The sequence below is a fragment of the Syngnathoides biaculeatus genome, chromosome 11 (genome assembly GCF_019802595.1).
Source record: "Syngnathoides biaculeatus isolate LvHL_M chromosome 11, ASM1980259v1, whole genome shotgun sequence".
Taxonomy (NCBI): domain Eukaryota; kingdom Metazoa; phylum Chordata; class Actinopteri; order Syngnathiformes; family Syngnathidae; genus Syngnathoides; species Syngnathoides biaculeatus.
Genome location: NC_084650.1, coordinates 3,684,197 through 3,711,994, shown reverse-complemented (window position 1 = coordinate 3,711,994; position 27,798 = coordinate 3,684,197). Strand labels below are relative to the sequence as shown.

Below are 27,798 nucleotides of genomic sequence, written 5' to 3'. Positions count from 1 at the left end.
CACGGAACTAGTATTTATTGATTTATGTGTGTGTATATATGTATGTATATATGCGTTTTATCTCTTATGTTAACCTCATAAGAGATCCTGCTGACCCTGCGAACTGTCTGCACTGGACGTTGTTTGAATTTAAAATTCAGGTAAGTGAAAGATAAATATTAGTGACATTTAAATTCTGTAAAATTTTACAGTAGAAAGTTTAGTGATCCATTTATTTGTTTTCATTTAACTTACATGCATGCTTGTCACGAAACATCGGAACGGGGGTAGGACACAAATACAGGACTCGAACGATCCAAGGTAGTTCAAGGAGAAACGTTTATTATATGCCAACGTCGGGGATCGAGCAGGCAGTCCGGTGCAGCAGCGGTAGTTGGGACGTCGGGCGAAGAGAGCAGGTGAGCAGGCAGGCAGGTTTCGGTACACAGGAGAACGATCAAGGCAGGCAGAAGTATCAAAGGAGTCAGGCTTACAAGGTTGGTCGGAGAACAGGCGAAGGTCGGTACACACAGGTTGTCGATCAGGGATACGAGAGTGCTGGAACGGGACATGAAGCTCAACGAACTGGCGCCGGGCAGTCGTCATATAAATACACAGCGTAATCAGGCTGCATGAGGCGCAGGTGTGCACCTCCCAATCAGAGCAACCGCAGACACCCGCACAGCCCGGGCTGGAGCGGCAGGATCTGACAATGCTGAGGAATGCGAATTTTAAAACAATGATCTCTATCGGCTAAGATTTTTTTTAATTACGTTGCAAATGCCAAAAGCTGTTTAATCGACATGCTTAGTGTCAGGTTTAAACAGCAGAGGACATTTCAGGTAAAATTATCAAGGAAGGAAGATGAGGAACTTCTGGCTCGCGAGGAGAACGTGAGATGTGTCTTTCACAATCTCCAACCCGTTCTAATCATATCTCCACGTCTCCACTTTATTCCTTAGCGTGGTCCGCATCACACAAAGCAAATGTCACAAACAAAGCAACCGTGACAAAAATAGTCCATGTGAGTCTTTGCGATGTCTTCAGCATCCTCTGGATATCGTCAGTCTTTGTTGTCTTCTGCATCAAAGTTTGGTGTTTCCACGGCACCCAATGTTAATTGATTCCATCACTTTGTTAAAGTACATTATAGCAAAGTTTCCATGGCACTCAATGTGCCTCTTGATTGCATTGCATCACATAAGCATTAAAAACCCAAGAAAGCAAATATGAGATAACTTTATATCCAATTAATCCAACATTTCCCTCCTGTTTATCGAAAATTTGCTTAAATTCTCAAATACCCCAAAATAGACACTTTGCCAGATCTTCGACTACTTTGATACAAAATGGTTGTTTATGCATTGTCATAACATTTCTAGAAACAGATCAGGCAAGTCAGCCAGAATACTCCCTCATGATTTGTCCCCAGCAAAGGATACATCTACGCCATTTTGTTCTCCATGGGTGAGATTGCTGTGGTAATAATTCAGTTTAGGCAACATCGCAGGCAGAGAATACAGCAACAACCACACAAAGTCAAAATAGCTGCAAAAACCGCAATGGAATTAAAATAGATGAGACGAGTGCTTTGTATTTTCCGAACACACTGTCACGCCCCATCAGAACGGGAGTAGGACCCAAATGCAGGACTCGGACGATAAAAGGTAGTTCGGGGAGAAACGTTTATTATTCCATGGTCGGGGATCGGGCAGGCAGTCAGGTGCAGCGGCAGTAATTGGGACGTCGGGCGAAGAGAGCAGGTGAGCGGGCAGGCAGGAGTCGGTACATGGGAGAATGATCAAAGCAGGCAGAAGTGTCAAAGGAGTCAGGCTTACGGGGTTGGTTGGAGAACAGGCGAAGGTCGGTACACACGGGTTGTCGATCAGGGATACGGGAGTACTCGAACGGGACATGAAGCTCAACGAACTGGCACCCACCAGTCGTCATCGAGGTCATATAAATACACCGGATAATCAGCCCGCATGAGGCGCAGGTGTGCGCCTCCCAATCAGCGCAACCGCGCTGGCACTCGCACAGCCCGGGCTGGAGCCTACATGGTGGTGTCAACACCAGAGTGCTCATTCACCTTACCGCCACCAAAGGCCTTTTATAGCCTTGGTCAGACCACCATCAGCAGCCATATGATTCAGGATGAAGATGGATCGCTCCCCAAAGAGAGCGCAGACACCATGTTTTTCAACCAGGTGCATGTCCATGGCTATCTGGTTTTGAAATGGCATTAAGTGGCTCCAAGTTGTTCATGCACAGCCTCAAAAAACACTTTTCAGTCCAATTTCCCAATTTTGACATTGTGGTGGATGTAGCTTATTCTCTCCACGTTCTTGTTGGTTGCACACCACCACCACATGAAAGATTCAAATCCAGTTGCCACTTGGTCAGCCAATTTACACTCGGAACACCACGGGAACACCAATGCGTAGATGTTGGATTGTTTTATCCTTGGCATTGAGCTGCTCTCTTCTATGCCATTGTTCAAATGAAATTGCCTGCACAGTAGAAGTTGATTCAATAACAGACATAGGATGAATAAAGTACAATAATGTTACATTCTTGGGCAATTTATTCAAAAGCCCGTTAGCTCCTTACCACTACTAGATGCCCAATGTGACAATGGCTTCAATGAATTCTCAATCACCAAAATGATTTTACACATCATTGCTGATAAATTTCCCAATTTGCTTCTGGTTCCTAGCAAATGGACGCAAGTGAAATACCCGGTGAGAATCAGAAAACAATGTTTTTCATTTTTCAAAAAAAGTCAATGGATATACAGAATCCCAATTTTTGCATTCATTATCAAGTACTGTTTTACTCATAACTTCCAAGGTGCAATTATCTGCTAATAGCGCTGGTATAATCTGTAAAAGAGGTCTGGGACCCATGCAAACGACGCAATCTTTTGATAAAGCTGTTGCTGCTTGTTCCACCATAAGAAGACTATTATTATTTTGTCCCAAAATGACTGTTATTACATGAAACCACTCATCAACCTTTAGCTTTTGGATCACCCTTACCTTTTCTAATGTTACTCTAGAAGAAAGGGCGCTAGCTGTTACCTCTGTACTTTTCACAAAGCATCAAAGTGAAACGTGGATTACCGGAGATGTAGACTCACAGGAAAGAGCCCCAACATGGATTTGCTTCTTCATTATTTTCATCCGTCACCAAAGTGTCCCAACTCGTGAGCATTCAGATTATTCATCATATACCACTTAATTTGACTAAACACTGCTCCTTGTTCCCCTATCTGTCGGACTTGACCATGGGATTATTATAAAAGAAATTTTCGATCATCATCACATGCATGAGAAACCAATTGTGGATAATTTAGGTTTTGTTTTTTCATGCATGGCATGACAACATTACAACACCCCACAGATATCTCAAAGGCAGGAAAAATGTTACGATGGTTACGACCACTTTAGGGTAGGTATTTCATCTAGGTATCCCTATAGGTTCAGTGTTTTCAAATTTCTTCACTGGCCATCAGCTATTTTGAGATACTATAAATCTCCACCAAGCTTGTTAACCAGTCTTTAGCTCACCTCCTCAATCGGATCCTAGACTGAAATTACCTTTCTGGAATGTGCCAAATTAATCCAAGTCAACCTAATTTTTACAGCTGTGAGTGTTCAACAAAACCGTTCAACAAAACCTGAAATGGACATTCCTACTTAAGAAAATACCAGTGCTTCTTTTTGCTCCTCACCAGGATCCAGTCTCCTGGTTCCACCAATGTGATATCCTGCTGATGTCGATAAGTCGGGATGCTCTGTTGGAAAGAGTTCTACCCATTTTGAGAATGCATTTATTATGACCAACAATACTTTTTTTCATATTGTGTCAGGTAAATTCAATTTGAAGTAATAAGGAGAGAATACCTGTTTTCTGTTACTTGAGCTCAAAGAGAACGAAGAAGAGTCAGGTACAATTCTTGAATGTTCTAAAGCAGTCTTCCTTGAAACCTCTCTTTTTATTAGATTTAGGAGTTCCCTACCAATGGTGACAAATCTAAAGGGTGGAGGTGAGCAAAAACGTGTTTGTGTGACTTTGTGTCTGCATGTTGTTGGAAAGTTACAATATGTAAACATACATCCTGTTCCATTTTTTGACTCTTTTGCTGAGTTTCTCATAATATATTAAATTCTAGATCTGTAGTTGTATCAACGTCATAATTTGAGTTTTTTGTTCGTTTTTTTTTTTCCATGCAGCTTCCTTGATTATTATATCAGGAAAGCATTTCCCAATGAATTCATATTTTTTGTTTGATGTCTGTGTGACACATTTGGAAACTGTCACGTCCCATCGGAACGAGAGGTAGGACCCAAATGCAGGAACTCGGAAGACGCAAGGTAGTTCAAGAAGAGACACGTTTATTGTATGCAGAGTTCGGGGATCGAGCAGGCAGTCCGGTGCACGGGGAAACAACGCAGGCAGAAGTGTCAAGGAGTCAGGCTTACAAGGTTGGTCAGAGAACGGACGGAGGTCGGTACACACAGGTTCAGTCAGGAGTACGAGAGTGCTGGAACGGGACATAAAGCTCAACGAACTGGCGGAGGACCAGTCGTCACCGGGTCCTATATATACGGGGGATGATCAGGCCGCATGAGGCACAGGTGTGTGCCTCCCAATCAGCGCAGCCGCACAGCTCGTGCTGAAGCGGCAGGATCATGACAGTACCCCCCCCCCTCAAAGGCACGGCTCCCAGACGTGCCTAAACGAAAAAAAACAGACACTAATTAACACAGGCAGGGGTGGGCGGAAGGGGATCCGGAGGAGGGCACGCCCCCCCCGAACCCCAGACTGGTGGCCATCCAGGCCACCAAACACGAGGCGTCCGGGCGGACAGGTCAGGAGGACGACCCGGACGCCAAGCACCAGGGTCCCCACGGGGCGATTCGGGCGGACGACCGCTGTGAGGAACCAAACGGCGAGGCAGGAACCAGAACGAGGCAGGCCACTGCTCCAGACGAGAACCTCCCACGCCGTCGTTGCAAGACGACCAGGGATTGGTCGCCAACGAGGCCAGGTCCTGAAGCAGCTGGGCGAACTCAGGCGCGAAGAAGATGATGGAGAGCAGGACCAGAGCCATGACCGCCACCCCGAAGTCTCTCCAGCTCCTGGGTGACTCCACAGAACTCCCCAGCGCCTGCTGGACAGGAACGTGAGAAGGTGGCGCCAGTGCCGCCCCCTCCTGGACAGCAACGTGAGAAGGCGGCGCCAGTGCCGCCCCCTCCTGGACAGCAACGTGAGAAGGCGGCGCCATCGCCGCCCCCTCCTGGACAGGAACGTGAGAAGGCGGCGCCATCGCCGCCCCCTCCTGGACAGGAACGTGAGAAGGCGGCGCCATCGCCGCCCCCTCCTGGACAGGAACGTGAGAAGGCGGCGCCATCGCCGCCCCCTCCTGGACAGGAACGTGAGAAGGCGGCGCCATCGCCGCCCCCTCCTGGACAGGAACGTGAGAAGGCGGCGCCATCGCCGCCCCTTCCTGGTCAGGAACGTGAGAAGGCGGCACCATCGCCGCCCCCTCCTGGTCAGCAACGTGAGAAGGCGGCGCCATCGCCGCCCCCTCCTGGACAGGAACGTGAGAAGGCGGCGCCATCGCCGCCCCCTCCTGGACAGGAACGTGAGGGCGTGCCCGTCGCCGACAGAGCAGGAGTGTGGAGCGTCCGCGGGCGGGTCGCCACTGCCACTCCAGAGCACGGACGAGAAGCGGCTGTGGAGACGTCGCCACCTTCTGGACAGCAACGTGAGGCGGCATCGGGTCGGTCCCCACTGCCACGTGAGCTTGCAGTGCATCCGTAGAAACAGCAACGTGGGCGTGGCGCGGTGGCGAATCCGTTTCCAGGGCAACGTGAACCTGAGTAGGCGGAGAGTCAGTCGAAACTGACACGTGGGCGTGTCTCGGGAGCGGGTCAGTTCCAACTGCCGCGTGAGCTCTGCTCGGAACCGCCAACACTGCGACGTGCACTTGAGGTGGCGAGTCTGTTCCCACTGTGGCGTCCACTTGGCAAGGGGACGAGTCGGTTTCCACGGCAACGTGAACCTGAGCAGGCGGAGAGTCAGTCGAAACTGACACGTGGGCGTGTCTCGGGAGCGGGTCAGTTCCAACTGCCACGTGAACCTGAGTCAGCAGCGAGTCCGTCGCCGTTGCGACGTCAGCCTAGGTCGGCTGGTTCGCCAATCCTTGCCGGACCTGGGCCGTGAGAGCCGCCAATTCAGCGCTCTGCCTCTCTAACTGCGCCCGCATTTCGCGACAGAACCCCTCGTGGTTTGGCGGCTCCTCCTCCCTCTGCCGGCGAGGAGTGGGAGGACGGTGTCTTCGTTGCCGCGCAGCGGGAGACACCAGGGAGCGCCCGGCCGGGGCGTCTCCTCTGTCCGCCACGCGGAGTTCCCGGGTAGATGGCCAATTGGGTTCCCTCGTACCGATTAGTGTACTTGGATCTACCGGGCGAAGTCGCTCGGGTGCTGGAAACGCGGGGAGGCGGCGCAAACTGACTGGGGTGAAAGATCAGACGAGCAGATTCATATTCAAATTCGTCGGAGTCGTACTCAGGCAGCCGGTCATACAAATCGTGGTCCTCCTCATATTCCGAAAAGTCAGAGTCCAGAAGAATATGAGGAGCCGGACGGGTCGTGTTCGGGACGTATTCATACCTCGCTGGCGGAGCGTAAGACACGGAAGTGGAGGACATCAGGGAGCCTACCCGGATTGGGCAGGCTTGGTCCTCCGGCAGACGGTCTACCTTGCGTTGGTCCCGGCGACGCCGGGTCTTTCCTGCTGGGTCCTGTGATGGCCAGTTCGTTCTGTCACGTCCCATCGGAACGAGAGGTAGGACCCAAATGCAGGAACTCGGAAGACGCAAGGTAGTTCAACAAGAGACACGTTTATTTTATGCAGAGTTCGGGGATCGAGCAGGCAGTCCGGTGCACGGGGAAACAACGCAGGCAGAAGTGTCAAGGAGTCAGGCTTACAAGGTTGGTCAGAGAACGGACGGAGGTCGTTACACACAGGTTCAGTCAGGAGTACGAGAGTGCTGGAACGGGACATAAAACTCAACGAACTGGCGGAGGACCAGTCGTCCCCGGGTCCTATATATACGGGGGATGATCAGGCCCCATGAGGCACAGGTGTGTGCCTCCCAATCAGCGCAGCCGCACAGCTCGTGCTGAAGCGGCAGGATCATGACAGAAACAGCAACAGTTTTTTGCAGTTGTTTCATTTAGTAATTGAACTAACAATTTTGCATACATTGCCTGTGGATGAAATTATCTGCGTTTTCTTTTTTTTTCAGTATTGCATAAAAACATGAACTGTTGCAAGTGCATATTGGTTGTCTGTATAAATCGTTAAATTTTTCTTTCATTAGTTTACATGCCTCAGTTAGTGTTAGTTGTACTGTTTTTGCAGAAAATGCTGCAGGATATTCTGATTTGGTTTTCCCAAATACGAACACAGCATTCCCTATTGGCAATGGCTGGTCTTTCATGTCACATCTGCTTTGTTCCATCTCCTGGAAATGGCAACATCTGCTGGATTAAGGGTTGTACATCTTTCTATTTTGATAGAAATGTCATGTTTCGCAGAAGGTGAAACAAAACAGTTAATGCACTTATTTCTATGAGGTCATAAAGTGACCTTTGAAAGTCTTAATCTTAACAATTTGGCAAAATCAAGACCGCGCTTGTTACCAATGCTTGCTTTATGTTGCAAAATGCCTTTTTCGCTTCCGCCCTCCATTTCAACAATGATGTCATTTTTATGTCTTCCTTATTGCATCTTTTTGTGTAATGGAGTTGTTCATTTGGCTAATTTGGTACCCAAATTCAGCATTAGTTTGTCAGTCCCAAAAATGACAAATTAATTTGTTTGTGGCTTTAGAGTTTGTAAAATGTTTAACCTGTTATTGGCAAATTTGGAGTTTCTTTTTGCTTTGTGCCCGTCCTCAGCCAGATGCTTTAAAAGAGCCACTGTCTTTCACGTTTCCTTATCACGGGATGCTATCGCTACATATTTAAATAAACCATGGAGTTGAAATTTTGACTCCAAATGTGAATGCAAACCAAATTTGGCATTCTTTACCCACTTGGGTTGAAAGAAATGCATGACTTATATCTATTACAATGAATATTATTGCATCTGGTCTGAGGGAATTAAAGTGTCAAAGTCAGGCACGCAAGGTAGTCTTATTTTTTATGAGGTGTAGTCGGCACACTCCCCTTAAAAAGTTTTGTCCAAGTCCACTGTCTGGTGTTTCCACGGCACCCAATGTAAATTGATTGCATTACATTGTTAAAGTACATCATAGCAAAGTTTCCATGGCACCCAATGAGCCCCTCGATTGCATTGCATCACATAAGCATTAAAAACCCAAGAAAGCAAATATGAGATAACTTTATATCCAATTGATCCAACACTTAGAGGCCTTTTACCATTAAAATTTTTGACACCAGTGTTTTTCTTCTACTTTTCAGATTTCAATTTGTTTTTTCTTTGAAGTATACATTGTAATATAGGTAAACCTACATACATACAGAATATGGTTTTCAATCATAAGGTCTTCTTAGCTTTACAGTCTAAAGGAAACTATAACTACAGTGTGGCCTATCTACAATGGGTTTGTCACCCCTGATTCATTCTTTAATGAACGAATGAAGTATAAGCAATCTTCAATAAAGATAATGTGCATGGGAAATTGTGAGCGAGATGAGAGAAGACCCACGCAAGAAGGGAAGAGCATTAAAAATTTCAACAAGGCCGAGCTTCGTACCTTGAACCTCAAAACTGTGAAGCTGAGGTTTATGTCCACTTCTTTCTATGCTGTTAGATTGTACAGGGGCACCTCTAACGTCAGGGAGCAGTGAATGAAAACCAAGACTGTTCCAAAGAAGACGGTAGGTGGCGGTAACGAGACTAGCGGTTTTGTCACAGAGAGAGGAAGGAAAATGAGGAAGTTGCAGCTCCTTGAAAGGAAATCACTACTGTTGTGGTGCTCCAGATGCAAAGTCGTACTTTGGTGCACAGTGCAAGTGAGGCATCTAGATAATAGTCATATTTGAAAATGCCATGGGTAACTGTTGGGCCTATTGCGTAGTGCTTTTCAGAAGAGAGGCTAACAGGATCCCAGGAGGAGGCGGGTAAGTGACACATGATCTTAGCTAGGTAAGCTAGCTAAGCATGAAACCGATATTTAAATGTACTCGCTTCATGCTAACGTTAGCTCTAAATTAATGACAAGGTGTTCCCCGTGTGCCGTTTAAGACTCTTTAAACTGAATGACCGTTATCTCTACCCCCCCCCCCCCGGCCCCCCAATATGTCAGTTCAAGACCCCACCCGTCTGGCCATATTCTTGACATTACTTTAAATAACTTAATGTTATCGCGTTCGTTCGGCACTTAGTTCTAATAGTTTTGTTGTTGTTGGGTGTTAAGAGTTAGCCCGTGTCGCTTCGCATATCTAGCCACTATATTGTGCTACAAATTGCCGTGAGTTTGCTATTTTGTAGTGCCGTTCAAATGTGGTGATTCATTCGTATAGATAAGTGTTTTTCAACCACTGTGCCGTGGGAAATCAATTTCACCTAATTATCGAAAAATAAATCCGCTGCTAAGTACAGTCACCGACTGTCCGTGCTGTCCAACAATGAGCAGAGTAATCATGTAATACGATTTTCTATCAGTCGGTGGCAACAGGAAGCATTATTACTTTGATTAGTGGTGACGGGCATTTTTGTTAGGGAAGATATACAGTAATGCGTATGTTTTTGAAAAGGAAAACTCAAAAGTTGAACTCAGATGCACGCCCAAGTATGAGTGGAGGTCAAAAGAAACCAAACACTATTTGCCTGCTGAATGTCTGTTGTGAGGCAATATCGCAAAAGCTATCTTTCATTTGGATTTACTCTCTCTGGGGATCCAACAATTAAGACTCCGTTGTGCTTGGTGTGTTGTGAAGAGCTATCCAACAATCCAAGTAAGCTTAAAGGGCATCTCCAATGCAGAGTATTTTGTTCGCCTTCGTGCACACGCAGAGGAACGGGAAATGTTGATGAGAAAAAAAAACCCAAAAGATAAACGAGAAATCCCTTTATCTATCTCTACTGAACTTGTAGCCAGATTTAAAAAAAAAAAAAAAAAAAAAGTCACACACTGTGGCAGAGACATTAATACTTTCTATCTGTAAAGATATTGTAAATGAGAATCTTGGGCCTAAAGCGGCTAAAGAAATATCCAAAGTCCCTCTTTCATTTAACAGGATTTCCAGACGTATTGGTAACATGTCTGCAGGTATTGAAAGTTTTGCTTTGAAAAAGGTCCCTATCAGTAGTATGTTTGTATTGCAACATGACAAGTCCATTGATATTAGTGGACATGCCGAAATCTTTCCAATGTGCAGTTTGTTGATAGATAAGCAATAAGAGAAAACTGTTTTGCAAGCCATTGCAACAACAAACAGGAGAGGAAATTTTTCAGGTTCCCTCTGAATATCTTCAACAAAGTGGACTTTAAATGGGAAAAACTGCACAGGTGCCATGCTCTGATGGAGCGGCAGCCATGGTCGGGTGCACTAGGAAAAAAAAAAAGACACTGACATGATTAGTACACACTCCTTTTTACACAGTGAGGCCCTCATAGCCAATACCTTTACCAGCAGACCTAGTTCCGGTGTTGGATTATGCTGTGCGAATGGTGAAGTATGTAAAATAACGATCCGTGAAAAGTCGCATATTTGCATCTATATGTGAGGAAATGGGCATGGAACATAAAGCCTTATTGTTTCATCGGGAGGTCTGGTGGTTGTCCCGTGGCAAGTTACTGGCCTGTTTATGAATTGCTGGAGGAAATAAAAGTGTTTCTGACAAATGAGAGGTCAGATTTCGCAAAACTCCTTGCAACTGATGAGTGGTGTGCAAACCTGACATAAGTGACAGTTTTCCACATCTGAATGAGCTGAACACATGTATGCAATGCTGAAATGAAAACCTCCTCTCAAGCACAGATTAAAAAAAATGTATTCTGTGGAAGTTGCAACTCTGGAAACGTGGAAAATGGAAATCTTAAAATGTTCATACTCACCAAGCAATGTCAACAGAGCAGTATTGCGTGGGATAATCGTGAAAATTTAAAAAACACTTCAGAAAATGATGTCATTTTATTTTTCTTCAGCCTCCATTCAATCCTTTAACTGGGTGAGGGACACTTACAGTTCAGCATCGGTTGTTGGAAAGGACATGACTTTACAGGAACAGGAGGAACTAACTGAACTGAGACAAGATCATAGTTTAAAGCTAAGCTTTACTGATATACCTTTGGACAGGCTTTTTTTGGCTACTGCCAAGGAGTACTGCTTTCTGTCCAAGGTATTTTGACATTGCTCCCATTTTCCACAACGTTTCTCTGTGAGGTGAGCATTTTAAGCCTGACTACTATAAAAAGTAAAACCTGAGAGAGACAGAGCTGTTGAGGAAGAGCTTTGTGTTTGTGTTGCACCGATTCCTGCCAGAATATTAGCTCTATGTTCATCCAAACGGGCCCAGGTGTTACATTGAGTGAGTAAAATCAGATTATTAAAATTACGTGTATTTTGTTTGTGTGTGTGTGTTTTTTTTTAATTCATTATGGTTTGGTGAGAACGACTGTATATACTTCATATAGGTGACAGATTCATTTTTAGATTTTCTGCTGGTGGTGTGCCGTGGGAATACAACACTTGCAACTGTACAGTGAATCCTCATTTATAAGAAGAGATACGTTCCTGACACACATAAACAGTAGTGTATAATATCTTTCTCCATCAGCAAAATTTTCTTTTCTTTATTAGAGCATAGTAAGCAATTAAGTGTGTCTCTAGGAAAGTAAGTTTATAATAGGTCTGTTGTTTTTAAAAAAAAAAAAAAAAAATGCAAATCATGTAGTCTGGTAAGAACCAAGAAAAAATTTTCAACATTGAGTCATGAATGAAATCCATTTTACTGACTTGTATGACGCAGCACGGTGGCTCAGCTCGTAAAGCCTTGGCCTCACAGTTCGGAGGTCCCGGCTCCAATCCCGGTCCCGCCTGTGTGGAGTTAGCATGTTCTCCCTGTGCCTGCGTGGGTTTTCTCTGAGCACTCCGGTTTCCTCCCACATTCCCAAACACATGCAACATTAATTGGAAACTCTAAATTGCCCCCAGGTGTGATTGTGAGTGTGGCTGTTTGTCTGTCTCCAGGTGCCCTGCAATTGGCTGGCAACCAATTCAGGGTGTACCCCGCCTCCTGCCCGTTGACAGCTGGGATAGACTCCAGCACTGCCGTGACCCTTGTGAGGATAAGTATAATTAACGAAAATCCGCAAATAATGGATGCAGTATTAATACACACTAGTTACACTGTTAGCATGCATGCCAGCATGTGTTTTAGCGTGTATGTAAGGTACCATATAATGGCGCTCACAAGGCGAGGGAGTGAGGAACAACTGTATTTCATGTCTATAAGCTTGAACGGTGAACCACGAATGAGCAAGGGCTCACTGTACTGCAAATGAAAGGGTTCACTGTAATGGTACATTTGTTTGTTCACTATTATGAAACATCGAGCGGCTGATATTATTTTGCATTAATGATATAATTAAGCATTCTTCACATTTCTTCTTTCATTTAAGTGTAACTACTGTATATATCCTTAACTACTATATATAAAAATCCCACGATAGTGATTAGGAAGTATGGAATGAGTAAATGGTTCCCAACATGGTCACACAAAACTTAATGTTTTACACACACATTTTAAGAACATAACTTGATGGCGTAGAACACCAATTCCACCGCTTGTAATTCATCGTAGATCATCATCATTTACAAAGCCAGCCTCTTTGTTTTTACTAGCCAAATGCTGAAATTTGTATTTCTTAAGGAGGGTTTGGCATTTTTCACAACTAATAACATTTGTGTCATTCCAGGTCCAAATACTTTCACAGCACCACCTCAGGGGAGCATTATACAATAGAGGTACAATTTATACTTTCCATCTTTTTTTGTCTTTACAGTACATTATTTAATTGCTGTGGTTGTTACTTTTACAGTTTGAAAATCTTGTAGAAAGTGATGAGGTAAGTGTGATTGTAAATTTGTACAACCTCTAGGGCATTAAAATTTAAAGTTTTTGTTTTTGAATACAAGTGTGCTGTAAACTACTTAGTTCAAAGTGCAACTGTGACTTGATGAAATTGTTTTTCTTTCATTGCAGGAGGAAAGTCCTCAACCTTACCCAAGGTAGGGATTTGTTCAAATTTCAAATGCAAGATTAAAATGGAATAATTGGCTATCTTCATCGATTATCTCAGGCCCATCAGTGAGGATGAGCTGAAGAACCTTCGGGAACATCGATATGCTGACATCATCAATAAGCAGGTCCTGATCGATAAGAAGCTACAAGCGGAGGTAATATTCTTACACATACATACTTTTTTAATTTCCTGTTAAGCCATTCATAAAAATATTTAGGTTTCCGGGAACCCGACCGACCATAAATATTCAAAACCAAATAAAATTGTCGAATTTGGCATTTTTCTTTATTTATTTATTTTAATTTAACGGCATGAAGGGGACATAAGACTGGACAAGGAAGTAACTGTGTGTGTGTGTGTGTGTGTCAAAAATAACGATGCAAGACAGCTTTGAATGTTCATTAGTGCTTGTATTTAGACACCGCTCCGCAACTAACAACGGCGTGCTTCGGCATGCGCTGCTGGAACAACCCATTGAGCATGAGGTGGGCACTACCATTCCTAACAGTAACCGAGGTCCTGTCTCAAATATTAACCATTCAGGAAGTGATTTTCTCACCGTCTGCCTCACGCTATCACGGCGGACGGTGTGCCGTTTCCTTTCTCGCTTATTTTAAACGACGAATACATCGTGAGTAATAAGTTGGGAAAGGTTAGTCCTTCTTTAACACTCCAGGATGCATTCAAACAAATTCCCCCGGAAGAATTGAGAGATGGCATGCTGTCCGAGATAAAAGCACTGTGACTGGGGCAAACGCACAGTGGCATCCAATGTGAATGTTCTCATGATTCTGAGACATTACAGTTCGATCCGGATCTCAGGGTAGTAATTTTTCATTTGAGGAAAAATGCCACTGCTGAACTGCCAAAATGGATGCATTTGTCACTATAATGGCAGGTGCCAAGGAAAAGTCAAGACCTTTCCTTCCCGTTGAGGAAAAAAAAAAAAAAAGATATAGGAAACCACCTTTTTAACGAAGTCCTGGAAGAGGTCGATTGAGCCAGCGCCTCATTCCCAAGTTCAGTATCCAAAGAAGCTACGTATGTTATCCAGGTATGCGCATCAGTGATTTTAAATCATTATTGGGAAGTTGAAAATGTGAAGAAATAATTATTTATATAATTATAGCTAGAATGTAAGCTAGATCAATACACTGAATATATTTATTGTTAGTCTATGGGCCAAAATATTTGCAGAATATCATGGAATGGACCTTTGCAAAAAAAAAAAAAAAATCCAACCTACCTACATACTCATTTTTTCCACTCTTGTTACTGGAAACAAAAATATTTTCATGGATGGCCTTTTGAGGAGTCAGTCCGCTTTATTATTGTTTCATGTTTGAGACCTTCTTTTGCTTATGTTATTATTTGCTGCATTGATTTATTTATTTTTTTTAATTTTCTGTTGGGTAATTTTCTGTTCTGTTTGTATTTTGCTTAATTTTGTTGTCACTCAGTTAGAGGCACAAGAGGAGAGGTTGAGGCTAGAAGAGGAGGCTAGAAATGCTGCCCAGCGGGAGGCTGCCAGGTTGGCGCGTGAACGAAAAGTGAAGGAGGTGAGGCGACATTGAGCGCTCCTCCCTTCTCCCTGTTGACTTTGCTACTTTGCTTTACTGACCGGCATGGAAGCCCCCTTTGTGGCTGCTTTTCGTCTTCATTAATATTTGTCAATATTGTATTTTGACTGACCTCATTTGTCTGGTGGCCTTCAATACCTGTATATGTTTGAGAAAATCACGATTCCTGTCCCTGTACAGATTGAGGATATGGGTTAAAAAGTGTAACACACAGCAACTTTTGGTCCTTTTACAGAAAACCGGATTTCTTCTCTTAATAAATAAACACATACTTTAGTGTTGTCGTTTAGTTATATAAAAGAGATGACTTCTACAGAAATACAAATAATGCCTCATTCCACTGCTCTTTTTTTTTTTTTTTTTTTGCATTTCATTTGCTTGTGTACTGTAGTTCTGTGATTGTGCCTAAAGTGAAGAAATAACAAAAAATATTACTATTTACAGTTTTTGAGTCTCACTGACAATGTTAACCACTCGTGTGGTTCTTCTTTTTCAGCTTTTGACCCAGAAGACGAGGGGTAGAGCAGATGGGTGCGGCAGCGGTCCTCAGTTAAGAAAGTAAGTCACATCCACTCATCAGACAGCCGTATGATTTAGCAGCCAAGTCAGCATTCCCCCCCCCTGTCACTACAATCCTTTTTTTTGTGTTTGGGATTGCGGGTAGAGTCTGTTATTTGTGGATTTTCAGGGCTCAATTCCTTGCCCCCTGTTCAATTATTAGTTATTATTGTCCCACTACATTGAACTACTTGCTGGTTGGAAGGCTCCCAAGAATACAACATTCTTTTGGCTCACCTTGTAAAATTAAATTAGTACTAGATTTTAAGTTCTTTTACCAGGGATTGCCATAATAATCGCTGTCGGTTAATTCAAGTCAAGAGTGGATAACCGCTGATTGAGACGGTACAACTGCTTGGTACAGTTCTCACAGTGTGACTGTGTGAATGTAAGTGAATCGTTGCCTGTTGCAACATTTGTCCGGTAACTGTCGACCAGTCAAGTGTTTAGTCAGGAGAGATGGGCTCCACCTCTCTCTCCGTGTTCGTGAACAGGATAAGCAGTAAAATAGAAAATGGATGGATGGATTGACGTTGAGGTAGCTGACATTAAATGGAGGCCACGACCAGCAAGGACATAAGCTATGCCCTCCATCTACACAGACATCCACCATGGTACAGCATGATTCTGTTCAGTCACAGAACTACCTTTTAAAAAGAATGATTCATCATTAATTTTTCATTTTCACCATTCTCAAATATTTAGTGGTGTTCCCTTTGATTTATTTACTAAATGTGCTTTCGTTAAAGCTGAGTACATGTGTAGAACATTTTCATGTCCTTAACCACAGTTGTTGTTGTTTTTCATTCCAAAGCTGTGAGGGATTTTTTTATTTTTTATAATTGTCATCTTGACCTGTTTCAGGCAAACCGGGGATGGCTTTGACACCTCCCTCCAGAATGTCAAAGCGCAGTCAGAGCCTTTCAGAAGCAATAGTGAGTAAACTGAATCACCCAGTCTTATCTAATCTAATTGAAAGTACATAACAACTGGACTAATAAGTAACCTTGATTTAATTAAATGTATGTTACAAAATTTTATATGCTTATAATCTCTGTGTGCATGGCACGTTGGGGCAACTGATTAGAATGTTAACCGCACAGTTCTGTGGACTGGGATTCAAATCCTGGCTAAGCTTGTGTGGAGTTTGCATGTTCTTCCCGTACCTGCGTGGGTTTTCTCCGGGCACAACAGTTTCCTCCCACATCCCCAAAACATGCATTAATTGGAGACTCTACATTGCCCCTAGGTGTAAATGTGAGTGCGGCTGTTTGTCTCCGTGCCCTGCGATTGGCTGGCAACCAGTTCAGAGTGTACCCCACCTCATGCCTGATGACAGCTGGGATAGGCTCCAGCACTCCCGCGACCCTTGTGAGGATAAGCGGCTAAGAAAGAAGATGGATAATGTCTGTGTTTCCAGGACTTCCCTCTGACACTAATGTGGTGACGCCTAACACTGAGTGCAGCTGGGATTTCACCACCAAGACACGCTCCACCAATGATGACGGCACTTCACTGGATCTCGAGTGGGAAGATGAGGAGGGTGAGAATGCAATTCTTTTGTTTCATTTTGAGAACTGAGTTTATTTGTTTCCAGATGATACCTTCAAACTGTCAGTCATCCACTTTAGGACATCATCCTTAATAAGGTTGTACAATATTGGAAGAAAATGACTTTTTTTTTTGTAACCCTGTGATATGTACAGTATTACACTGTGCAAAAATACAGGATAACACACTAACATCTCCGGCCCAGCCTCAAACAGGTTCTGCCTCAAGAGGCCCCAAGGTAAATTGAGTCTTGAGCAGGTAAATCTCCAGCCAGACATGAGGCTTGAAATCCTTTCCTTTCATGCCCAGTTACACTGTAGTCCATAGAGAACAGTTGATTTGCTTCTGATCAAACTAATTTTACACACGCTTTAACATCCATCCATTCATTTTCTGAGCCACTTATTCTCAAAAGAGTTGCGCGAGTGCCGGAGCGTGTCCCACCCAACAGACTGAGTTCACCCTGAACTGGTTGCCAGCCCATCGCAGGGCACATATAAACACCCACTTATACTCACATTCACGACTATGGGCAATTTAGAGTCACCAGTTAACCTATCATGCATGTTTTTGGGATGTGGCAGGAAATCAGATCACCCGATGAAAACCCATACAGTCAAAGAACATACAAACTCCACACAGGTGGGGTTGGCATTTGAACCCCAGTCCCCAGAACTGTGAGGCAGATGTGCTAACCACTCGATCATTGTGCCGCCTATGTTTTGACATATCTGTTATTTATTCATTCATTAGTTTTCTGTACTGCTTATCCTCACTAGGGGGGGGGGTCTTCCATTAACCTACCAAGCATGTTTTTGGGATGTGTGAGTAAATTGGAGTACCCACGCACCAGGGGGAGAAAATGCAAACCCCGCACAGGGGAGGCCGCATTGGATACAGGAATGAGATTACACTCACAATAAAATACTAGAAAGGGGTGGGGGGTGGGGTCCTGCTGAGTGTATCATTGCCCCGGGGGAGATGTTAAATATAATGCCATCTTTATGTGCACATGCACGCCTGTGCAAATGTGCAGTGACATGTCAGAAGAGGCCGGGATTGGTCAGACTGCATCTCAGTCAGTCTACCTGCACCATTGCCGTTATTGGCCACACCTGAATCAAGCAACGAGATGGGTTATAGGATGACAGTTTTTTTTTTTGGGGCAGATGATTGCGATTGACCATAACTGCCTCCGAGATCGAATGGTCAATTGCGACCGCATTGTGCACCCCTGCACGAAATGTTGGATAAAATTAAGGGGTTTGTCATTTAGATAGAGGCATTCGTATGAAGACAAATGCTCAATATGTTTTTCAAAAAGAGGACAGGCATATTTAGTATCCCTGCTGTTTTCATCAACTTGAAATAAAATACAATAAGACAATGCAGTATACAAAGCATAGGTAATCAATTAAAAAGTACAAATCTTCATCATACTGTTGCACAGTCACAGTCCTGGAAAAGGATTTCAAAGGTCTTTGTTTTGTTTTTTCATTACAAACTGGCCCTCTGTAAGGGTTTACACTCAGTTTTTTTCAGTGGCGTCATACCTTGTAGCCTCTATGCATATGATGAGTTTTAGAGTTTTCGAATCTCAGACTGTTTCACAGAGAAATTGCCAAGCAGCTTGGTGGCGAAAAAAGGTCCACTGTTGGAGTAATCATTAGAAAACGGAAGAAGGTAAGAAGCTAAACCTGAGAGTCAATCTCAATCGGTATGGAACCCCATGCAAGATATCACCTCGTGGGGTCTCAATGATCCTGAGAAAGGTGAGCAATCAGCCAAGGACTACAAGACGGGACTTGGTCAATGACCTGAAAAGAGCTGGGACCACCGTTTCCAAAGTGACTGTTGGTAATACACTAAGATCTCATGGTTTGAGATCATGCATGGCACGGAAGGTTCCCCTGTTTAAACCAGATCGTCGAGGCCCGTCGTAAATTTGCCAATGACCATTTGGATGATACAGAGGAGTGATGGGAGAAGGTTTTGTAGTCAGATGAGACCAAAATGGAACTTTTTGGTCATAATTCCACTAACCGTGTTTGGAGGAAGAGTTTCATCCCAAGAACACCATCCCTACTGTGAAGCATGGGGGTGGTACCATCATGCTTTGGGGTGTTTTTCTGCACATGGGACAGGACGACTGCACTGTATTAAGGAGAGGATGACCGTGGCCATGTATTGTGAGATTTTTGGGAACAACCTCTTTCCCTCAGTCAGAGCATTGAAGATGGGTCGTGGCTGAGTCTTTCAACATGACAATGACCCGTAGCACACAGCCAGGAAAACCAAGGAGTGGCTCCGTAAAAAGCATATCAAAGTTCGCCCGTGACCTAGCCAGTCTCCAGACCTAAACCCAATAGAAAATATTTGGAGGGAGCTGAAACTCCGTGTATCTCAGCGACAGCCCAGAAACCCATCTGATCCAGAGAAGATCTGTGTGGAGGAGGGGCCAAAATCCTTCCTGCAGTGTGTGAAAACCTGGTGAACAACTACAGGAAACATTTGACCTCTGTAATTGCAAACAAAGGTTATTGTACCAAATATTAACATTGCTTTTCTCAGGTGTTCAAGTACTTACTTAATACTGAATAATCGTTACAAAATCATACATTGTGATTTATGGATTTTTCTTTTTAAACCATCTTTCTCACAGTGGACATGCACCGACGATGAAAATTTCAGACCCCTCCATGATTTCTAAGTGGGAGAACTTGCAATATAGCAGGGTGTTCAAATCTTTATTTTCTTCACTGTATGTGACTTGTGCCGCCAGGGTGGGTTCATCTCCCACTCAGTGATGTTGTCGATATGTGCCCTGCAACTGACTGGCGACCAATTCAGGATGTAGTTCTCCTTTTCCCCGAGGTTAGCAGGAATAGGCTCCAGGACTCCCGTGACCCCTGTGAGGATAAGCGGCTTGGAAAATGGATGAATGTTCGATTACAGTCAAGTCTGTTCTCGGTATTGGGTTGTTACTTTTTCAACCTCAGAGTAGTGCGACATGAAGTAAAAATGATACATCTCTTCTTCTTCTTTTCCTTTCGGCTTGTCCCGTTAGGGGTCGCCAAAGCGTGTCATCTTTTTCCATCTTAGCCTATCTTCTGCATCTTCCTCTCTAACCCCAACTGCCCTCATGTCTTCCCTCACCACATCCATAAACCTTCTCTTTGGTCTTCCTCTCGCCCTTTTGCCTGGCAGCTCCATCCTCAGCACCCTACCACCAATATACTCACTCTCTCGCCTCTGAACATGTCCAAACCATCAAAGTCTTTTCTCTCGAACCTTGTCAGCAAAACATCCAACTTTGGCTGTCCCTCTACTGAGCTCATTTCTAATCCTATCCAACCTGCTCACTCCAAGCGAGAACCTCAACATCATCATTTCTGCCACCTCCAGTTCTGCTTCCTGTTGTTTCTTCAGTGCCGCCGTCTCTAATCCGTACATCATGGCCGGCCTCACCACTGTTTTGTAAACTTTGCCCTTCATCCGAGCAGAGACTCTTCTGCCACATAACACACCAGCTGTTCCAACCTGCTTGGACCAGTTTCTTCACTTCCTTACCACACTCACCATTGCTCTAGATTGTTGACCCTAAATATTTAAAGTCGTCCACCCTCGCTATCTCTTCTCCCTGTAGCCTCACTCTTCCCCCTTCACTTTTCTCATTCACGCACAGATGTTCTGTTTTACTTCGGCTAATCTTCATTCCTCTCCTTTCCAGTGCATGTCTCCATCTTTCTAATTGTTCCTCTGCATGCTTCCTGCTTTCACTGCATATCACAATATCATCTGCGAACATCATGGTCCAAGGGGATTCCAGTCTAACCTCATCTGTCAGCCTATCCATTACCACTGCAAACAGGAAGGGGCTCAGAGCTGATCCCTGATGCAGTCCCACCTCCACCTTGAATTGCTCTGTCACACCTAAGGCACACCTCACCATTGTTCTGCTGCCATCATACATGTCCTGTACTATTTTAACATACTTCTCTGCCACACCAGACTTACGCATGCAGTACCACAGTTCCTCTCTTGGTACTCTGTCATAGGCTTTCTCTTGGTCCACAAAGACACAATGTAGCTCCTTCTGACCTTCTCTGTACTTTTCCACGAGGATCCTCAAGGCAAATAATGCAACTGTGGTACTCTTTCTAGGCATGAAACCATACTGTTGCACGCAGATACTTACTTCTGTCCTGAGTCTAGCCTCCACTACTCTTTCACATAACTTCACTGTGTGGCTCATCAACTTTATTCCTCTATAATTCCCACAGCTCTGAACATCGCCTTTGTTCTTAAAAATGGGAACTCGAACACTTTTCCTCCATTCTTCAGGCATCTTTTCACCCGCTTGTATTCTGTTGAATAAGTTGGTCAAAAACTCCACAGTCATCTCTCCAAATTGCTTCCATACCTCTACCGGTATGTCATCAGGACCAACTGCCTTTCCATTTTTCATCCTTTGTAGTGCCTTTCTGACTTCCCCCTTAGTAATCATTGACACTTCCTGGTCCTTCACACTTGCCTCATCAACTCTTCCTTCTCTCTCATTTTCTTCATTCATCAACTTCTCAAAGTATTCTTTCCATCTATTTAGCACACTACTGGCACGAGTCAACACATTTTCATCTCTGTCCTTAATCACCCTAACCTGCTGCACATACTTCCCATCTCTATCCCTCTGTCTGGCCAACCTGTAGAGATCCTTTTCTCCTTCTTTCGTGTCCAACCTGGTGTACATGTCTTCATATGCCTCTTGTTTAGCGTTTGCCACCTCTACCTTTGTCCTACGTCGCATCTCGATGTACTCCTTTCGCCTCTCCTCAGTCCTCTCAGTATCCCACTTCTTCTTCGCTAATCTCTTTCCTTGTATGACTCCCTGTATTTTGGGGTTCCACCACCAAGTCTCCTTCTCCGCTTTCCTACCAAAAGACACACCAAGTACTCTCCTGCCTGTCTCTCTGATTACCTCGGCTGTCATTGTCCAGTCTTCCGGGAGCTTCTGCTGTCCATCGAGAGCCTGTCTTACCTCTTTCCCAAAGGCTGCACAACATTCTTCTTTTCTCAGCTTCCACCACATGGTTCTCTGCTCTACCTTTTGTCTTCTTAATCTTCCTACCCAACACCAGAGTCATCCTACACGCTACCATCCTATGCTGTCGAGCTACACTCTCCCCTACCACTACTTTACAGTCAGTAACCTCCTTCAGATTACATCGTCTACACAAAATATAATCCACCTGCGTGCTTCTATCTCCGCTCTTGTAGGTCACTATATGTTCCTCCCTCTTCTGGAAATAAGTGTTCACTACAGCCATCTCCATCCTTTTTGCAAAGTCCACTACCTTCTGTCCCTCAAAGTTCCTTTCCTGGCTGCCATACTTACCCATCACTTCTTCATCGCCCCTGTTTCCTTTACCAATATGTCCATTACAATCTGCACAACTCTCTCGATGTCTGGGATGCTCAGAACTACTTCATCTAGTTCCTTCCATAATTTCTCTTTCAACTCTAGGTCACATCCCACCTGTGGGGCATAGCCACTAACCACAATATACATAACACCCTCAATTTCAAATTTTAGTCTCATCACTCGATCTGGTACTTTTCACCTCCAAGACATTCTTAGCCAGCTCTTACTTTAAAATAACCCCTACTCCATTTCTCTTCCCATCTACTCCGTGGTAGAATAATTTAAACCCTGCTCCTAAACTTCTAGCCTTACTACCTTTCCACCTGCTCTCTTGGATGCACAGAATATCAACCTTTCTCCTAATCATCATGTCAACCAACTCCTGAGCTTTTCCTGTCATAGTCCCAACATTCAAAGTCCCTACACTCAGTTGTAGGCTCTGTGCATTCCTCTTTTTCTTCTGACGATGGATCCGGTTTCCTCCTCTTCTTTGTCTTCGACCCACAGTAGCTGAATTTCCACCGACGCCCTGCAGGTTAGCAGTGCCGCAGGCGGGCGTTGTTAACCCGGGCCACGACCGATCCGGTATGGGATTCTTTAGATGAACGCTCATATTTGTTTGGCGCAGTTTTTACGCCGGATGCCATTCCTGACGCAACCCTCTGCATTTATCCGGGCTTGGGACCGGTCTACAGATTGCACTGGTTTGTGCCCCCATAGGGCTGCATTAAAGAAGATTATCATTAAAAAAGTTACATATAAAGCGGTAAAATCAAACATGGTTTAGTGTTTGATTTATTGATTGGGATTATGGATTATTTGGGATCTTATTTGCCCCAGTCACACGCACGCCTCCATCCATCCATCACCTGAGCTGTTTATCACCACAAGGAGCCTATCCCAGCTAACTTCGGGCAGGAGGCGGGGTACACCTTGATCTGGTTGTCAGCAAAGCGCAGAGCACATGGAGACAAACAATCATTTGCACTCACAATCACACCTAAGGTCAATTTAGTCTCCAACCAATGCATGTTTTTAGGATGCTTAATGCTAATTTCGTACTTGCCTCCTTTTCACCTGCCATCCATTGGAGGGTCCTTTGGGCTACAAAACCCCCTGATACGGGCTCCCTGTACAAGAGTTTGGTCCACATTGCTGACGGTCAGTCGGACACATTTCCGGTGAGAGTTGGACTCCGCCAAGGCCTTTGTCACCGATTTTGTTCATAACTTTTATGGACAGAATCTCTCGCCGCAGCCGAGGCCTCGAGGGGGGCCAGTTTAGTGGCCTCAGCATGTCATCTCTGCTTTTTGTAGATTATGTGGTTCTGTTGGCTTCATCAAGTCATGATCTCCAACACTCGCTTTACCAGTTTGCAGTGTGAAGCGGCTGGGATGAGAATCAGCACCTCCAAATCTGAGACCATAGTCCTCAGTCGGAAAAGGGTGGCATCCCCTCTGCGGGTCTGGGATGAGATCCTGCCCCATGTGGAGGAGTTCATATATATTGGGGTCAAGTTCACCAGTGGGGGGAAAAATGGAGCAGGAGATCGACAAACTAATCGGTCCAGCGTCTGCATTGGTGCGGACTTTGTATCGGTCTGTTGTGGTAAAGAGATAGATAAATTGAAAGGCGAAGCTCTCAATTTACCAGTCGATCTACATTCCTACCCTCACCTATGGTCACAAGCTGTTGTTCGTGACCGAAAGAACAAGATCCTGAGTACAAGCATCTGAAATGAGTTTCCTCCGCAGGGTTTCTGGGCTCTCACTTAGAGATAGGGTGAGGACCTCGGCCATCTGGGAAGGGCTTACTGTCGAGCCGCTGCTCCTCCGCATTGAGAGGAGCCAGATGAGGTGGCTGTGGCATCTGATTGGGATTCCTCCCAGAAGCCTCCGTGGTGAGGTGTTCCGGGCACGTCCCACCGAAAAGAAACCTGGGGATGACCCATGACACGGTGGCAAGACTGTCTCTCTCACCTGGCCTCGGAACGCCTCGGGATCCCTCCGTAAGAGCTGGATGAAGTGGAAGTGAAGGAAGTCTGACATTCCTGCTTAAACCTACTGCTCCTGCAACTTGACCTGGAAAAACGGTAGAAGATGAATGGATGGATTCGATCGATATACAGTATATCTATGTTCGAAAGCCTAATTTGATGAGTACGGATTGATCCATTTGGATCATAGGAACATAAATTGATACATGATGGAATGAATTGTGAAACCTTTCATATCAGGCACAGATACTTTATGGTTGTAATGTGACTGTACCCCTCCTTCCTTCTTAGGAATCAACCGAACTTTTCCAGCGTGGCAAAGGTCTCGGACAGAAGAGGACATTCTGCGTGCAGCCCTGAGACCCAGTGGCAAGCAAGCACATAGTGGCCTGACCTCAACCTCAGAGGACTCAAATGCATTAGAGTGGGAGAATGATTTTGTCAGTTCCCACCTCGAGGACAGTGTAGATCCAGAATTTGAGGGTTTTGTAAATCCAGTGCTGGATACTCCCTCAGAGGATGCCTCAGATAACCAGGACAGATAGTCTCCAGCACAAAATTTGACTTTTTTTTTTTTTTTTTTTTTTTTTTTTTTTAATCTCCTCACACATACATCACCACCAGCTTTTCTTCCACCCCTCGTGAAATAAATGTAATTCCTAACTCTTCAGAATGTGGAATATGATGAACTGATGCTACTGTTGTCTTTCAACAGACATTCCTTTTTCAGTGCCTTCATTGCTGATTATCTTACAGTATGTTTTGTAGCTAAACAATTGCAATCCTTTGCCATTTATGGAAAGAGGTTACTTTGAGTTAACACTTCACAGATAAACTTAGTTTGCTAAACAATTCCAAAGATCCTTACATTTGAACAGAAATGTAGTATTCATTGAAAGTGACCCCTTCCGCCCTTCTTTTTCCTACTACAGTTTGTCAACACTAAATGTGACGAGACCGTTAACAATTTTAATAATCTATAAGGTGCCCGTCATACTGAAATGATCCCACTGAGCAAGCTACTGAAGTTAACTCGTCAGAAGAAAGCGATCTTTTTGCGACGGCCAGGAAACGTACAATTAACAAACTAGAAATACAGACTGATCATTAACAGATGAAGCACTTGTCAGATTTTATAGTACAATATGGAAAATCACATTTTACAAATCAGATCACATGGTTCGCATCAGGGCATCTCAAAAACATTGTGAAATTGTCCAGTTATAAAAGCCCATCTTATTTCAGGTTTACTCCCGCATCTTGTAATTAATTGCATGATAGGACAGAGTTGCCGATTAAACTGATACAACATAATACAACTCTTTCTGACAATCTGCACATCAATCCATCCAATATCTGAGCCACTTATCCTCACAAGGATCGTGCGGGAGTGCTGGAGCCTATCCCAGCTATCTTTGGGCGGCAGGGTACACCTTGAACTGGTTGCCAGCCAATCACGGGGCGCATGGAAACAAACAACCAGTCGCACCCAAAATCACACCTGAGGGCAACTTAGGGTCTCCAATAACACATGTTTTGGGGATGTGGGAGGAAACCACAGTGCCCAGAGAAAACCCATGGAGGCATAGGGAGAACATGCAAACTCAACGGAGCCAAAACCCCAGTCCTCAGAACTGTGAGGCAGACGCACTATCCAGTCATCCACTGTGATGACAAGAATCTGCATATTTACACAAAATCTATATAGGGGCCTTTGTTACATTTTGAATTGCTTTTTCTAAATTAGCTTTAAATTTTGTAGAGAAAGTGTTGCGTGACAATTTACTATTTGAATAGAAACCAAACACAAATGGACTTATTGATCCCATTGCTAAGCAAAAATAGGTGGCTGTTCTGCTGCCACTGAAAGCATTATTTTAGCCTGAACAGGGCCAATGACCATGGCTCAAACTGAGACGCACTGTTGATTAACTACTGCTCTTCAGAATAATATACACCATCATCAATCTGTGGAAAACCCACGCAGGCACTGGATGAACATGCAAACTCCACACAAGCGAGGCTGGATTTGAACCCAGGTTCTCAGAACTGTGAGGCCGATGTGCTCAGATGAGTTCCACCATTCATCAATATTATTTTGGTGATTTGTTTAATATGTATCTTTCAGCATGGCACCAGTGCATCTGTGATGATGTTATTTTTTGCGTTTGAAAATGTGTCTTTTGAATGTTGATAGTGTTCGAAACTGCTGAAAGACTTTTACGCAACTGTTTCCAAATATGTTCTACTGCTGAAGAATGTAGCTGATAGACACGATGATTTGCTGATTAAACATCACAATAAATGTTCATGTCTGTATGTGAGCATTTCAAGGGAAATTAACACGTTTTATGCCTGTTTTGAAATCACAATCACTAACGTATTTACACACGATCTAAAATAAACAGGAATGTGGTTTGTTGACTGGAAGTGTCTCCGAATGCATGGGCTGCTCAATTGACCCCTCCGTTCAGGGCACTTAACCATGCCTCCTGAAGTTACGTCACCCCACGTGTGCTAACCTCAGACAAACAATTAGCAAAAATGGCGACGCCGGAAGAAAAGACTAGAGCGAAATTGTCCGATTTACCAACTGATTTCTCACTCGCATTCTTAGCGAATAGTGAAATATCGTTGAAAAGCAGACAGCAGGGCTTCAAGTATTTCAGCGAGGGGTATTTCAATGGTATTTCCATGCATATCGACGGAGAAACCATTGATATTAGCGCGAGATCTTTCCGGAGTCAGGAAGACCGAGAAGCCACATAAGATAATATATTATAACCCAAAGACGAATTTGTCATTGACAGTTTCCTATTTTCGTGTTACATATCACACTTGTGTGCAGACTCTATATGTGTATCTGTATAGTCATTTGTGAACCGCCGTATGAAGGAAAAGAAGGCAAGGCTTGATTTACGAGTTGTTTCTCTCGTTTTCTTTGTGTAACGTCACGCGCTCCCCTCAATAATTATTCTTGAATTAGTGCCGTACCTACGTAAGTCCCGACCGAGTACGACAATCACTACTTTATAGTGTCCTCAAACATCCTTCCTTCAGTCTTGGTGTCTCGGTGCACGTCGAAGGCTTTTAGGACTCGCTAGTCCGGTATAGCTTAGCTCGGTAGCCGCCGAACAGAGACATGTTTGTGCAGTCAGATCATCGTAAAATATCGCTCAACACAGATCAAGTGTGTCAATCATTCACACGTAGCTATGTTATGCAAGCGAAGAACTGCTAATTCATTTATATGAGACATGTATTGAAAATCAAATGTAGGGCTTACCTTCGTGCAAACATCTGTTCCGGTCGATTTTAGATGGATTCAGTTGATCATACGATCTTCCACAAAGTTTGATCCATCGAAGACATTTTTCGTACTCGGTCTTCTGTTCCGGTTGATATTAGATGGATTCAGTT

General features: G+C 44.2%; 1 protein-coding gene and 1 long non-coding RNA gene across 5 annotated transcripts; one reads left to right on the top strand and one right to left on the bottom strand.

The window, feature by feature from the left end:
• Positions 1-301: 301 nt before the first annotated feature.
• On the bottom strand, positions 302-8,929 carry LOC133509140 (uncharacterized). 3 transcript variants are annotated; one of them, XR_009797234.1, is made up of 3 exons: positions 8,775-8,929; positions 3,885-4,014; positions 302-3,790 (listed from the first exon to the last, which is right to left on the bottom strand). It is a non-coding gene; the product is annotated as an uncharacterized LOC133509140 (long non-coding RNA). The 3 variants fall into 3 exon arrangements; XR_009797233.1 differs by having other exon boundaries at positions 302-3,775; positions 8,775-8,928; XR_009797232.1 differs by having other exon boundaries at positions 302-4,014.
• A 21-nt stretch (positions 8,930-8,950) lies between these two features.
• Positions 8,951-26,802, top strand: ap1ar (adaptor related protein complex 1 associated regulatory protein). 2 transcript variants are annotated; one of them, XM_061835889.1, is made up of 10 exons: positions 8,951-9,141; positions 12,945-12,993; positions 13,068-13,094; positions 13,232-13,257; positions 13,329-13,425; positions 14,732-14,830; positions 15,348-15,409; positions 16,274-16,344; positions 16,830-16,952; positions 24,670-26,802. In XM_061835889.1, exons 1-10 carry the CDS (start codon positions 9,071-9,073, stop codon positions 24,921-24,923), a joined length of 879 nt encoding a protein of 292 aa, XP_061691873.1. In that variant the 5' UTR covers positions 8,951-9,070; the 3' UTR covers positions 24,924-26,802. The 2 variants fall into 2 exon arrangements, with proteins under 2 accessions (XP_061691873.1, XP_061691874.1); XM_061835890.1 differs by lacking the exon at positions 14,732-14,830.
• The last annotated feature ends 996 nt before the right edge of the window (positions 26,803-27,798 follow it).